General features: G+C 41.7%; 1 protein-coding gene across 3 annotated transcripts in view; it reads right to left on the reverse strand.

Moving 5' to 3' along the window:
- Positions 1–15,835, reverse strand: part of brd4 (bromodomain containing 4) — a 29,558-nt gene that overhangs the window by 7,700 nt on the left and 6,023 nt on the right. For 2 of the 3 annotated variants that reach the window (XM_084036786.1, XM_084036785.1), the window contains exons 1-10: positions 14,320–14,969; positions 3,183–3,573; positions 2,798–2,935; positions 2,566–2,701; positions 2,117–2,457; positions 1,565–1,948; positions 1,334–1,462; positions 979–1,209; positions 661–902; positions 113–444 (exon numbers count right to left, since the gene is read on the reverse strand). In XM_084036786.1, the coding sequence (XP_083892912.1) occupies positions 113–444; positions 661–902; positions 979–1,209; positions 1,334–1,462; positions 1,565–1,948; positions 2,117–2,457; positions 2,566–2,701; positions 2,798–2,935; positions 3,183–3,573; positions 14,320–14,417 (2,422 nt within the window). In that variant the 5' untranslated portion in view covers positions 14,418–14,969. Of the gene's footprint in view, positions 1–112; positions 445–660; positions 903–978; positions 1,210–1,333; positions 1,463–1,564; positions 1,949–2,116; positions 2,458–2,565; positions 2,702–2,797; positions 2,936–3,182; positions 3,574–14,319; positions 14,970–15,835 lie in introns of those variants that run through there. The other variant, XM_084036787.1, reaches the window with a different exon arrangement.

Raw genomic sequence — 15,835 nt, forward strand, 5'->3', positions numbered from 1 at the left:
ACTATGTGTTCATGCATTTCCAATAAAGCATCAAATATGAAATAACTCAGAAATTATTATTATTATTTCTAAATAAACCTCACACACTCTGGTTTCCTGGTGGGTGGCTTACCTGGAAGCTTTTTCTTCTTATGGAGGCAGGAAGACACATATCTCTCCAGCTCTCGCAAAGTGGAAGGCTTGAGCGTCTCAAAGTCAATCTCGATCTCATCGGGGTTCGAGTTTTTGAGTGAGGGCTCTCTGGACTGGATGATATGCACTACACGGCCAAGTTTGTCACCAGGAAGCTTGTTGATGTCCAAGCTTAGCTGCCTCTTTTCCTCGTACGTCATCGGCTTGCACTTTTCCCCTGCAGCTGATGACCCAGCTCCCCCCAGATCATCATCCAGGCTGGGAAGCGGCAGCAGGTTGGTGGGATGATGGCTTTTCATCCCTTCCTTTTTACTACACAAGTAAAGAAAAACACAAGTAATTCATCAATATACAACACTGACAAGCCTTTATTTATACAATTTTCTGGAAAACCAGGGGGGATTCAACAATTGAGTACAGGTAAAAACAAATTGTGCAATGCTAAGCTGATGGCTAAAGCAACATATGAAGGAGTTGCTGTAACTGACCGCCTGACATGGAGAAAGTTTATACCAGTTTAATACCAACCTGGATTTCTTCTTGGGTGCAACCTCCTTGTTGTTATTGTTAGTAGTCTTGGTCTTCTTAGAGAGCTGTGGAACAGGTGTAGCGTCCTGGATCTCATCTACAAGGCCAGACATGCCTCCTTTCTTCTTATGTTTTTCTTTTTTCTTCTCCTTTTCCTTCTCCTTCTTTTCTTTCTCTTTTCTCTTTGGTTTGCTGGCTTGCGGTTGGGACAAGGCAGCCAGCTGCTCGTGGACAGCCTTCAACTGTATCAAGAGAAGACACCATTTCTCAACAAAAGGGTAACGGGGAATGTACGACAAATCGACTCTAGACACTAACCTGCTCCTGGAGCTCTGCCAACCTCTGGGCTCTCTCCTCTTCAGAGTCATCTGTGGAAGACTCGGACTCAGAGGAAGAGTCACTGGAGCTGTCTGAAGATGAGGCGACGTGGGCCAAAGGAGGCTGGGGCTTAACAGGGGCAGGATGGTGAAGAGTAGGGGCCGGGGCAGGAACCAGAGGCTTGCACTCAAGTTCATCTGGCATCTTCGCAAAGCGCATCTCAAAGACATCCTATAGAATGAAAACAAAAACACCAGCAAACATTAAGACAGAATTTTTTTTTAAATCAAAGAAAAAGTCTATATTGATGAATGCCTGCCCTAGCAACATTGCTGGCATGTTCTACTATATTTACCTGTAGCTTGCGTGCCATAGCTACCACCTCATGGTCTGGTGGATTATATTTGTAGCAGTTGGAAAACATTAATCGGACGTCAGCAGCAAACTCCTGGGGTTCCCGGTAATGCCTGTTCTCCAGCTTGGCCTATTAAAACACATCAACAATATGTATTACTTGGCATGCCACAAACCTCCTCTATTCAATATCTTATAGTACCATTGATATACAAACTCGTCTTCAACACACCTTGATGCTGTGGAGGTCCATTGGATATTTGATGATATCGTGATAATCGTGTAGCCCCAGTGCATCCACATCAACAGGTTTGTAGAATGGCCAGGCGTAAGCAGCATGCTTCTTGGACAGCATATCCCTAACCAGACTAGCGCAGTATCCCAGCTGATCCTGTGGTTTGGGGCTATGACCGCCACTTGGTCCGCTCAGTCCCATCCCCGCGCCGATGTGATGCTGGGAGTCTGGGGCATCCTTCTTTATCAGTTTTGTAGGCCTGGCACTCTCTCGCCTGGGTAGTGTCTTCCCAGATTTGGACTCTGCTGGTGAAGACTCACTCAGTTGGTCATTTGCCGTGGGCGTTGTAGTGTCAGCTTTCCTTTTCTGGCTCTTTCTTTGCTAGATAGAAGTGAATACAAAGAGAGCAGAAAAAGGGTGCAAGAGAGCAAGGAAATAAGCAATTAGAATGAGTTGCCAAAACTTAACCAAATCTGTCTAATGCTCTCAAGCATGATCAAAAATGTGCCAACCGGCCCAAGCATATTTCTCTGTGTCAATCACACTCACTTTGGTCATGGTTATAGGGTTCTGCAGCATGGGGGCAGTGCTCTGGATGGATGCTATGGGAAGGGCGGTCTGAGCAGGGGGAGGCACAGAAGTCATGATGGGAACTTGAGGAGCACAGTCTGATTGGCCCAGGGAGTAGGGAGCTCCGAGCTGTGGTGCATGGCTGGGTAACATTGGGGGCACGTGGGACGGCAGGGCCTGCATCAAAGGCTGGGGAGGTAGTGAAGGCGGGCCCTGCATTGGTCCCCTGATCTGCGGTGGTGTTGAGAGGTTTGACAGACCACGTGTTTGAGGAGTCGTGGACGAAGAATCAATGATAGCCCCTGGTTTCATGTTCAGACCTTGATAAGAGAACAAGACAATTAGATAAATAGCCTGTCTCACAGACTCCAGCTCCAAGAACATGTGTTGAAAGCAAAACATTGAGTGTAACGCAGTAAATCACACACCTCCTTCTCTTCGGCCACGGCCACGTCCCTTTCCCATCATGACAACAATCTCTGTTTCTTCCTGAGGCATTTCTGTGACCCTTTGGAGGAAAACTTTCTCAAGAGCCTCGGCCATTAAGACTATGTCGTCTCCAGGCTGCAGGGAGAGACATATAATCTCAGCAAAAGTGGCGGCATATCAGAATATTTGGCACTTCATGGTAACAATGACTCCGGAGTACAACTATGTTACCTTGTTGTATATGTAGCAGTTGGTAAACATTGTGTTGAAGTCTTGGATACATTCTTGGGCATTCCAGTAGTAACTGTTCTCAAGCCTCTTCTTGATTGTTCCCATGTCCATGGGAATTTTGATTATTGTGTAGTAGTCCTGAAAAGGTTACATACAAGTATTTAGTATTTTAACACAGACATTCTCTGGCATGATCAAGCTGAACACAAAAATAAATCTCCCTCTTTCTTCAGCAAATAAGCAATTCATGTTTAACCTCACTTTTATGAGTGAACTGAAGTTTTACATACAGATATAAACACAAATCATCAAAAATGTACAGCCTAATGTGTAATGGTTTTGGTGTATGTTACATCATGGACATGGAAAGAAAGCTTGCACTCACAGGCAGGTTAAGTTTGATCGCATCCACTGGTATATGAAAGGGCCAGGCAAACTGGTGCTTCCACAGGGCCTTCACCACCACCTTGAGCAGGTACTGCAGCTGATTGGTCTGGCGCTTCGGCCTGTTGGGATTGATGTACTCTGGGGGTGGGGGATTGCCCTGCTGGGCCTGCCCCTGGCTGCTGCTGCTGCTGCTGCTGCCTGACATCTGTGCTGCATCCAGGCCGTCCCCCATTCTAACAGGGTTGGGCGTGGGCTCAGGCCCCGGAGCGGGAGCTGGAGCTGCAGGGGCAGGAGTAGTGGTGTTGGCAGGACACCAGTTCAGTCTTGGCCCCGGCACAGACTCCACTGACAGAGCACCGCTGATCCCATTGCACTCCTCGCTGGACTCTCTGGAAAGGGGAAAAAAGCATAATTGGAATTATTAAGCAGTGTATCATAGACCACTGATATCTTGGAATTGCACTACATTACTTTAATATACTACATTTTAGATGGCCATGTTATAAGGGAACAGTTAGGCGCAAATTAAACTGAAACCCCCTCAACAAGGGACGAGGAGGGGCGATCTTCACACCAGTTTCACACCAGTTTCATGCAGCAAATGCAGAGGTGAGAAAACGCTCAGTTTTAATTATTTACACAGCTACTTCAGTTAAGTTTCATTTACAACGGAGTGGAACAATATACATGAGAGAAAAGGGTGTCGGTTACCCACATATTCATACAATCCATTGCGTCTCGTCCATTTGCGATGATGGTCGGGTCTTTATACCCCGCTTTTGAGTGTGGCAGTTTTTAACACTTTTGCCTAATGACGTGGCTGGAAAACACATAGAGCCCACATAAACTAGTTCTTTTTGAGTATTCCTCTTGCCATAAGTTTGATAATACATTCTGGGGGGGTCCTGTTAACAGATATTAATGACCTCAGTACAGTTCTCAATCCTCCCTTCTCTATTTTTCTTTCTGGCTAGAACTCAAGGCTCCAATACACACAGATAAGAAAATATATCCCTGATTATGTGCAATGATAGCAACAACAGCTGTAAAGTATAACTAGATAGGGGTGGGTGTTACATCCAATAACTTCCAGTACAAACTGTCATGACTTTTAAGTGACCGGCTTGATACTCGCTTCGGTATTTTGCTCCTCTCACTCTCCTGTGTCGAGTGCATGTGATGTGTCACAAGTGTTTTTATATCGCAGCAATCTCCATTGACGTGTTTGATTACACACAAGCTACCTCCCAGGTAAATTGAGCTCAATGCTTGTAAATGTGTTTTTACACATCCAGCAGTCCAGCCTTGAACCAGCTGTGTGAAAGTGGAAGCTCACACCTGTATTAAACATTTGAAGCTTTATTCAGAAACCTCAAAAGAAGCTTTGAATGTAAATAATTAGGGGTGTAACGGTACACAAAAATCTCGGTTCGGTACGTACCTCGGTTTTGAGGTCACGGTTCGGTTCATTTTCGGTACAGTAAGAAAACAAAATGCAAAATATAAATGTGCTAGTTGTTTATTACTTTTGTGCTTTTAACAGTAGGAACATGCACTGGAGCTAGAATGCTGCTCAAAAATATAAATACAAGTATTTAAAATATTTATTTAAAAAATAAAAATAAATAAAAAATAACAGACTGTTTCTTTAAAAAAATGTCTCCATCTGATGTGCAAAATTGAACAGTTGCAACACTAAATAGTTTCAAGTTGTTGCTCAGATTAAATAACATGAATAAGGCTCAGACTGTTTTTTTAAAAACAAATCTTTTCTCCATCTGATGTGCAAAATTGAACAGGGCAGGGAGAGGCTGTTTAAATGCGGTGAGGAGCTGTGTTTGCACTAACGTTACGCTCGTCTTTCTCCTCGTTGTAGCGATGTTCACGTGGGGGTGGTGCCGTTTCAAATGCGTCAACAGGTTTGACGTGTTGCCAGAAATATACCCGACCTCACATGAACAATGTCGGCAAACCGATTTGCCGAAGTGTTCCCAAACGGGAGACCTTAATGTCGCGGGAGGGTCCTCCAACTCTGGCTTGTTGCCAACGCTAGCGGCATTAGCCATGACGTCCGCTACTACTGCTGTTTATTGTGTCGCGGTGTGCGCAACTGCGCATGTGCGGCTGCAGCATGCTCCACAAATGCGGTCCTCTACTCAATATGTCCGTATGGAAACTCGTTCGGTACGCCTCCGTTCCGAACCGAGCACCCCGTACCGAAACGGTTCAATACAAATACATGTACCGTTACACCCCTATAAATAATGAATGAATGTGTTGCTGTATTTGACAAAATGTGAATTGGATTTGAATCACATATTCCACTTTCAAAACAGCCCTATATCCATAATTTAAAAATACAGGCAACTAGGTGTGCTAATTTAGAATTATTTTTCTGACCGATAGGCAACCCTCAACCGATCATCAGTATACAGGGTTATTGTCTTGCATGCAGGGGTCCTGTGGTTGAAATTCTAACAAGCCGCCCAGTTGCAATGATAACTGCTGCACAAGCATGTTAAATCTAAAATTTAGTTGCAGTGTATATGCACAAACAGTCAACTGAATCCACAGTTCATCTGTCTGGGAGGGTTGTGTTGCGTGCATTGTCAGACACATGCAGCCACTTTCCGAGTAAGTTTCCACCACATCAATTTGTTTAGCTGCGAGGTTGTCAGCTGTGAGTCTTCCTGGCAAACAGCGTCAGGGTTTCCATCAGTGTATTGCAAGCCTGGCGTAACATTAGCGAGTGTCTGGTTGCGTGCGAGCGTGTGTGTGTGTGACAAAGAGTATCAAACAGTAATGTTATAGCTGTGCAGTGTGTGTACAGTTTATTTGTTGGTGAATAAATGCTACAAATCTTCAAGACCCAAGCCAAGTTCCCATGTCTTGCTTTCTTACTGCAAACTGAGTGAAAAGAGGTTAACCCCCAGTTAGCAGCAACATCTCAGGCTCACTTAACGTGGGCTGACCTTAAAGGGAGACCAGCTATTCTCCTTCAAGTGACAAGCTACTACTCTGACTTTGTACGACCCTTCAATACTGAAATATATATTTACAAAGACCAATCTGACTTCCAAATGACAGCAGACCACCTCTCTAATTGTCAGACATTATCAGGAAATTCTGATGGAGAATTTCAAAAATGATAACTAAATTGTCATATATTATTAGCCGTGTTCCCTTGAATTCTAGATTACTTTATAGAATGATCAAGTTTATGGTGATAATAATCAAAAGGGTTTAATCCAACAGTTATGTTATTTTAATTATTATAATTATAATATTGAGATCTATACTGTATATTGCGTCATAGCCTAAAAATTGAGATATATTTTATATATATTAACCAGACCTAAAACTAGCGCTACAACAGCCAAAAACGCAAATATATTTATTTTTAAATTGAGCTGTCCTTGACTCATGAAATTCTTAACCAACTAGAAAAACTGTTTTGTTGAATTACTGATTAGTTGATTTAATCTACAGAGTTTCTCCCCAAAAAAATCATACAAAAGCACCACTTTAAATCTTGTGTTTACCAGAGATGTGGTCATTAGTTTCTTGGAAATATGTCATTCAACATGAAAAAAGCATAAAAAATGAGTCATTGACAAAAGAAATATTTTACGACTAATCAACTAACAGGGGGCAGCCCTAGTACAATAAATCATCATCCAGCACACAGTCCTACATGATGTCCTCTCCCAGGCAGTAAGGGACATCACATGAAGATACAAACAAGACTGTTAAGACAACAAGGCCAAATAATAATCAAGAAACTAAAAATAGACATGTTCTAGGACAAAGCACTGATCTGAAGTTTGTGTGTTCAAGCCTCTATTAGGTACAAGTTAGTCTCCCAGTCTCCCACACTGAAATCCTCCCCCACAAAAGGGGCTAAAAGATAAACACACACCACAGTATAGATCTGTGACTGATCTCATTCTTGATGAGTCACTTTCTGAGAAGAGTGAAGCAGTTTGCACACCACATGATTGCTGCCTTGGCCTCCCGGAGGCACACAAACACAGTGGAGAATCTGACTAACTGACCAATATGTTGAATGACAACACATAAAAAGGAAACAGAGCCAGTTAACCACAGATGGTGCTTTAGTGGCTGGAAGCAAAAAACCTCACAAATAAGACCAAAATAAATAAGCACTGAACTTGTCCAGGCACAAGGCACGCATTTGCACATCCAGTCCACAGTTCATTCATCCAGCTCAATACAGCAAACCGATTTCAAAGCTTTTCTGGATTGGCTTTAGAGAGTAATGTAATGTGTATGAGAGAAAGCAATGAACCTGCACTTATATAGCGCTTTCTAGCATTTTCGACTACTCAAGGTGCTTTGAATTACATTAAGTCTACATTTACCCATTCACATGTCACACACATTCATACACTGATGGCAGAGGAGCCGCCTGCCCATCAGGATCTAATCTAACACATTTACATGCTAATGGTACAGCCTTCTGTGGCAATTTAGGGTTTAGTTTCTTGCACTTCGGCATGCGGACTGGAGGAGCGGAGATTTTAGCCACTACTTCCACTCTTCTTTTGTAGGGTACGTTTATCTGCCTGTTTTTTATTGCCAGGGCAGTCATTAGATTGCTAATTTTCATATTTCTATCTTTAGACGTGCTTTCTCCACTATCCTCTGAAGCATTTGTTGTTGTTTTTTTAAAAGCTGCCGTTTCCTGGATCACTTGAAGCACAGTTTTTCTATGGAACACATGCTTCTCTGACCAATAACGTAATACACAGCAGACTATAGTGCAGGTAGTTTAAAAAAATATTCCAACATTTCCCATCAAAATATTCCAACTTTATGTTTTTGAATGTGTAGAAAGTTTGAACAGAAAATGAGCAGAGATATTTCAGATACATATGAGCTATTACAGTCCAGGGGTTTGTAAATCAATTAAGGTAACCTCATTGAGGTGAATAGGTTCGAAAAAAAATATTCAAGGGACACTATTACCCTAAATTTTAATTGATTGGGGTTGGTAACAGACCTGGACAATGGATAGGGGCGGGGGGCACTGGCACAAAAGGTTGGGAATCACCGTTTTAGACTAATCAGCCTAAAGGCGTGTTCACACCAAACACAAAGCACATGTTTCACCACTGCCACTCACACATCACAACAAAACTGTTTGTTTTGGGGTTCATACAGGACACTGTTTGATTACCCAGCATACCTGGGACTTCCACAACCTTGACAAAGCAGCAATATCGGTTATTTCAGCCATGATTGATGAAACCTGGTCAGTGTCTACATTAAGGTAAGCTGCGAATAAACACAACTGATCCTGTGTTCAAACTCACACAAGTAATGCAAAAATTTGCACTTCAGGTTTAACAACCTCCAGTGTCAGCAGCTTTAGTCAATCAACTTCAGCCTAACCAGCCAATCCTGTAGTATGGAAAACCATTTACATCATGCATACATCACCGGCTCTGTATTCCAACCACAACCACAAAGAAAACACATTACTGACTCCATCACTCGGTTTCATTATCTATCAAATGTGTGTCAAGTTTAAAAAAAATTCCAAGGAATAAATCACATGTTAGTGAGTGCTGAGTTGTGCTGCCCGACGCATTTGGAATCTGGCCTCTATTTTGATATCAACCACACACCTGTTAAGTTTTGTGATGTCACCACAAAGCTATGGCATTTAATAGCACTAAATTGTATTGCATTGATATTGTGTCTACCACAGACAATAAATGACTTGATTACTGTACATTGTCCCTTCTTCTGAGCTATTCTCAGATGGATATCACTGGTTGTTCTGTGTAGAGGGTACATGTGTGAGGTCCTGGGTGTGAACCAACAGTGGAGATTCATAGACAGACAGTCTCAACAAACCCAGGTATTTTATTTTAGGCCAATATGTTGACTACAGTACAGTATTTATTTATTCATTCCTTTATAGGCGCACATATGGGCAAATTCCATGAATTACAAATAATTTGGTTCTCCCATGTCTAAAAGGTGATGATTAAGTATTACATACATTTTAATAAAATGCTACTTACTTAGTGTAGACCAACCCTATATGAGTGTCTGCTGCAGTTATAAATATGTATGTTAACTACCAAGATCCTTTTGTTAAAATTGAAATGTGACAGATACTGTTTAGGGTTATCATAACTAAATAACACTACTCTACGTAATAAAAAAAAAGGACTGAGCTACTACTGAATTGTCAAGGAATCTTATATGATGTCTCCATTGGTAGGCTGTAATTTTCCAGATCAAATCCCTTATCATTGATTTAGTTGTGTACAAATCTAGAAGGATGCAGATTTAATGGCACAAGTTGGAGAAAATATGTCAAGGGAAATGTTTTGTGCAGGTGGATCCTGGGGACCAAGCAGCTGGTCTGAAGTGAGACAGCATTTACGAGAAACACAGGCAGGTAGAGTACAGATGGCTAGGGGCATCAGACAGACACATGTATGGCATTAACAGCTCCTGAGCTGCCACAACAGGAAGTCTTCCACAAAAAAGAAAAGAAAACAAATCCCTTTCACGCTCACTTTGCTCTTCAGAAACCATTATAATGATGGGGGATATTACAACATACATCACCAAACAATAAAACAATGTTTGTGTTAATCGTTTGTATTGTTGAAAAACAAGTGGCTTATTTGCATTACGGCAATATTTACGTCAGCTGGATGACACTTTATGCTCTGATCCTCGCATGTGGGAGCAAAGCTGGAGCGAACATCTGTTTTGCTATCACAGAGAGGGCACAACAGGCAGAAACTGTCAAGAGAGCTCATAAGTCAGATGTGGACCACAAAACAATCGCCTGCATTTTGCCACAAGCTGGTCCCCACTACAGGTATATTTGGAGTACTGGATATCCATCGTCATTAACCGTCATAACATGACATGTTTTGTTCTTCATTACCTTGAACAGACTTTAAGTACACAGAAATACTTACATTTGTATTTTTGTCAACTTCCACAGCAAAAGTATCTCTGTTGTAAGACATAACATAGGCACACAGCCTATTCTACTGTTTCCCATTAAAAGCAACAACTGCTGTATGTCCAGGTATATAGCCTCTTGCACCATGTTGCAATGTTATGCCAGGACAGTGTGTAGAGTTATTTAGGGCCTTTCACCCAAACAGTCGTATTTTGGTTTGTAATGTGTTGGGGTCTTTTGCACCTAACCAGCCAGAAACAAAACAAACGTAAAAAATTCAACTCAATTAATTGTTGTTGTTCTTTCAACAGATGTGGAAATGATATTGGGAAAGGGAACCTGCTGAGCCTGCTTTGTTCCAGTTCCCTTTAAGTTATTTAATCACCCTAATTAACTCATTACCAACTAAAGGCAAGTCATTTGGGTTTGTCTCTTTCTTTCTGACAGCAGTATGTCATTATAACATAATTACCGGTACATTGAACCACCCCTTGACAAAAAAGGGCTGCAACTAATGAATCAGTCAATCAGTCTTTTATTATTTTATTGTAAATTGTTTAGTCTATAAAATCTCAGGAAATAGTGCATTTAGCCTTATTGATTCAGCAATAAATACAGGAACTGCAGGACAACAAGCAGATATGACACTTTTCTTTGGACACTTAATGACATCCAGAACTGTAAATCTCTCATACAGTATGGCTGCCACTTTGAGGTAGAGGGACTATATGGGAGTCAAGCAGTTGCCATATTCAAGACAAAATAGTTATGATGAATAACGAACTAATGGTTAAAAAAATGACAAAATACGTAGATACATCCCCAATTCCATTAACATTACACTAGTACAAAGTAGGCTTGGGCGGTATAACACAATATCTGGGTATTTAGAAATCCTAACGATACGATATTCACTACCATCATAAATGCAGACGTTGCACTTTCTATGATGCTGTATTGATGGGATGTATTATAGTGCAGAGCACACACCCACAGAGGTCACCTCCATAGTGTAACATGCAGCTGATCTCAGAAAGATGGTAACTGAGTGTTTACATATTTTGTTGTCATAAAAAAGTTTATCGTTATAATAAGATCAGCGTATCTTTGTGTGTGTTATATAGTATATAAATAAATATGCTCATATTCGTTACCAATCAGCTGATATTCAGGATTGTTATGGTTTCAATACTTGTTTTTTCTGCTTTTAAGCCTGCGCCACAATTCATTCTTAGAGCGGCACACACTACTTTCACCGGGCAATATGTGAAACTGTTTTGCACACAGCTTTGAGCTTGCCGTATCGGAGCTCACCGTAGTGAACCCAGCAGCCTGGCACTTGTATGTGTGGGACTACAGCTGTGTCGTTTGGCACCCTGATCGCCACGGTGCATCCCGTCTGATCAGCTTAATTGGTTAATAGAAAGACGCACATTAACATATACTGTAGACCAACTTGCATAACTGGTCCAAAATGTCCTTGTTATTTGTTGACATCCCTAGTTTAGAGTGATATACATTTTATTCACATTTATTACACATGATTTTATTCAACTGCCAGTCTGTTCCATTTAACTGACTCATGTGTCGGTACCGGTAGTAACCGCTGTGTGTGGTCGAGAGACAGAGGGAGGGAGTATTAAATTATCAGTAACGTTATAACTGAGTGGAGGGAGATCACAGGAAGGTAATATTGGATGTTTATGTGATAAGTGACATCGTGCTTAGCTAGTTTTATGATAAATTAGTGCAGCCCCTCTCAATGACCTGTCCGGGTGTAAGAGCAATGTTGGCATGTGAGACTAATCAAGTCCACAGAAGTCCCCAACAGAGGTCAATCAAGAGGTCTACTTCCTGTTGCTGCATGTCCTACATTGCTCTCAGCTCTGGAATACCAGTTGACCTTTGACCTGGACATACATCAATGCAGACTTCTGTGGAATGTTTTCTGGAGAGGAAGTGGCTCTGGTTACTGGGGTGGGGGAGGCACATATCATACCAGGAAACCTCGTCTTGTGAGAAGCCACACCGTGACCGTCTTACTTGGAAAGGGGAGAAAAACAATGGCAAGATGTCTGCATCCCCCCCCTCCCCCGCATGAAAGTAAACAGTTTAATCATTCATGTATGGAGGTGGGGGAGATTTCAGCCAAAAATGTAGGCCTGCAGATGCCACTTGAGATTCTAACTAAGTATCAGAACGATGACCTGTGTTGTGCCTGAAAGTAAATAAATAAATAATGGATGGGACCACAGCAGTAAGGCCAAGAACACCACTCCCTGCTCCTTTTCTTCTTTTATAAAACCGCCATCAACCCTTCTCCAGGGAGCAGCTCTGCACTAATGCTACTCTATTTGCCACTACAAACAATGTATTGATTCCATTATTCACTGGCCTTTTCGCACTCATGTCTTACTTGTTTCTATTTTTCCTCTAGATTGGTTGGTAGAGGAGAAAGAAAAAGAAAAGATAAGCTAAATGATTGATCACCATTAGTAATTTGAGTGATCTAGGGAGTATAATCCGACACTTTGTATAGTTGATACAATCCTTCCCTGAGACATCAATTATCAGAGGAGAAAACAAAGAGTATAAAGAAGTGTGATCAGAACTTGTGATTAGGGCACACAGTCTCTATATGACAGTAACGCCATGGTAAAAGGTAGCATTATTTTGCTTTGCAGCGGTATTAACATCATGTCTTTTAATATATGCACAAAATAAATAAGAGGCGCAGGTGAAACATAATAAGGAACTGCACAAAATTTTTTTAAAAATAAAAATTTGCTAGCCTTTACAGCCTAGAACTGACATAACTGTCTTTCATCAGCTTTCATTCAGGGTGAACCGGTACTAATGTTACCGGCCACACCAAAAATCATGGGCAATGGTCAACTACAACCCAGTTGCATCTAAAGGTCGAATGTTGTCTCTGTGTGTCATTGTATGCCTTTTTTGTTGTGAGTTATAACAGGCTGAGCTGAGTGGTAGCAATCTTAAATTATGTTTAACTTAAAATGTGCATATACCACATTAAGGATGCCTTTCTGAAATGTATTTCTTTCTCCATTTAAAATAAATTATGCACCTCCTGATTTCACGTCCTAATCTATTACAATTAGCCTAATATCAGTATTATGAGCAATGCTATAATCCAAACATCCTCAGCCAAACAAACAGGTGCTATTATGCACAATTGTACAGACACTCATCAAAGTAATTATACACTTATAATATTACACACAAAATGTATGTAACAGGGTTAACTATTCCACCTTCCACCATGTATGACTGGTCTGTTGCTAGTGTACCTCTGAAACTTGTTTTCAAGAAAAACAACAATTTTGCCAAGGTTGCTATGGTAACACTCTACTTCTTGGCAAGTGTACTGTATTTTTTTTATTCTCAATGGTTCAAAATCCTTCTTTTGGAAGCTTACCAATTCAATAGTAACCACCCATGGCCTGGGCACCTTGAGTGTGTTTACAGATAAACACCAGGTATAACACTGAGAAATATGGACAGCTTTGTTTACATCTGTCTTATGGGTATCTAAACCTGAAACAACAAACTAACTACATTCATTATTTCTAATCCTTTATCACAAGGCCACAAATTTAATTAAGTTCCCTTTGTATTGGTTACAAGCACTTCCTGAATTAGTCGATGCATGAGTAGTCAAGTGACTCAAATAGATTAACCATGAGTCAGGCACATCATAAACAGGAAAAGGCAAGAATAATGGCAGCCCTTTCAGGTTAACCTTCCAGCTGGTAAGGATGAGCAAGCCAAGCACTACCAGGAATCAGGAGGCATTTCTACAACTGCCACACACACACACACACACACATACACGCACAACCCCCCTCTTCCTCTGTACTCCCCCTTCCTCCACACCCCCTCTCACCAGGAGGTAGGTTCATAGCTTCTGGCTGAAATCTGGATAACAATACTATTCAACACAACAAATGAAACTGGATAATTAAGCTAGACCATGTAAAACTAAAGATAGTGCTAAACACATGATATTCCCAAGAACCATAACTGAAGGCTGACTTAACCTTCTCAATGTTTTAACAATGGATTGTCATTTATATGTATGCCTGTATAAGGTTTAGTGACTCTGTTAACGGTCTGAAAACTTTGTATGAGAGTCTACCCCACCAGATAACATTACCTTTTCATGGAGACTGAATGTGCAATTTTTTCCAGAAGGGCGTCCAGTTTTTGAAAATCCAGCAAATCGTTTGACTTGGCATGCATTTTGTAATCCATTTATGAACTCCACTAAAAAGAAACAGAAACCAAAATGCTCGAAAATGTACACAGAAGTTTGTTTTTTCTATTCCCTCATCCAAAACACAGATGGGATTTATTATTCAGGCTCCAGTATGTATCCTAAAATCCCATGGAATACGGTGAGTAATCCTTGATGTAGTCCAAGCAGAGTTTAGGAGTAGCTGTTCCACAAAAAAAGGCCCCAGCCTGGAAAAACAGTGTGACCAGGCGGGGAGGAAAGGCTGTGGAAGCCTACAGCCGGCAGGCTGTGTTAGCTGTGTGAACCGGTCCTCTCTCTACCCCATCCCCCTCTCAGCAGTACAACGGCCCAGTTGCCACAGGCTCTTCGCTCCATTGTGTGTCCTCTCCAGGGCCTCCCCAACTTAAATGGACACAAGCCGAAAGCAAGGAGAGGGGAAGACGAGAGAGGGGAGAGAGGGCTCCGATAAGATCCAAGAGGAGCACTTTATTCCTCCAGCTCGCTCTCTCACCCTCTCTCTAGCAGAGGCAGACCAGCATGCAGTTGCTCAACAGTAAAAATGGCTCTGCTGCTTCCTCATTCTGACGAGCCTCAGCCCACACACCCCTCCCTCCCTCCCTCTCTCCTTCTCTCTCTCTTACTTGCTCCCTCATTCCACCCCTCCCCTCTTTCCCATCAATAGCTTGAGGACCTTGCTCTCTCCTCTCTCTCTCTCTTACTCACACTCCTTACACCTTTAACACCCCACCCCCTTCCTGTCTTTTCCTCAGTGCATTTCATCATGCCCCACCCCCACTTGCTCACTTCCCTCAGTGCGATCTTGTATATGTCCACCCCCACCAATTTAAGGGCCCCCTTATCTGCACTCCATCCTCTCCTGATACTACTCAGATTCATATTGTGGCTGCACTATTATGTTACAAAAAAAAAAAAAAAACTGCAGAAGCAGCAGATTGTTTTTTTGGGGCAAACTCAACAAGATCAAATCTATTGGAAAATCTGTTATTATTGCAGGCCTACTATAAAACAAATAACACAAATTAGGTCAAAAGGCATCAGGGAACATACAGCATGTAAAAAGGGGTTTAACGGTGCACAAAAGTTACCGTCCAGTTCATTACCTCGTTTAAGAGTAACTGTGCATGTAAGGTACAATGAGGAAAAAAAACCCCCACAGAAATAAAGATAGGTTTATTTCTATTTATTTTTGGACAGACGCAGAAGGGGTATCATTTTGCCCACTGGCAACTTGGTGAAGCATTTAAATTGCAAAACATATATATAGCATCCAACCATTTATCCCAGTCATTGGCACAACTGAGAGATGCAGTCGAATATGAGTTAGCATGTTGGATTTGTCGTCTTACGGTGTCCAGGAAGAACTTGCGCTTGTGAACTTTGGTTCTACCTCAAACTGTTACAGCTCTGATATGCA

The sequence above is a fragment of the Eutrigla gurnardus genome, assembly GCF_963514095.1.
Source record: "Eutrigla gurnardus genome assembly, chromosome: 20".
In the NCBI taxonomy this organism is placed as follows: domain Eukaryota; kingdom Metazoa; phylum Chordata; class Actinopteri; order Perciformes; family Triglidae; genus Eutrigla; species Eutrigla gurnardus.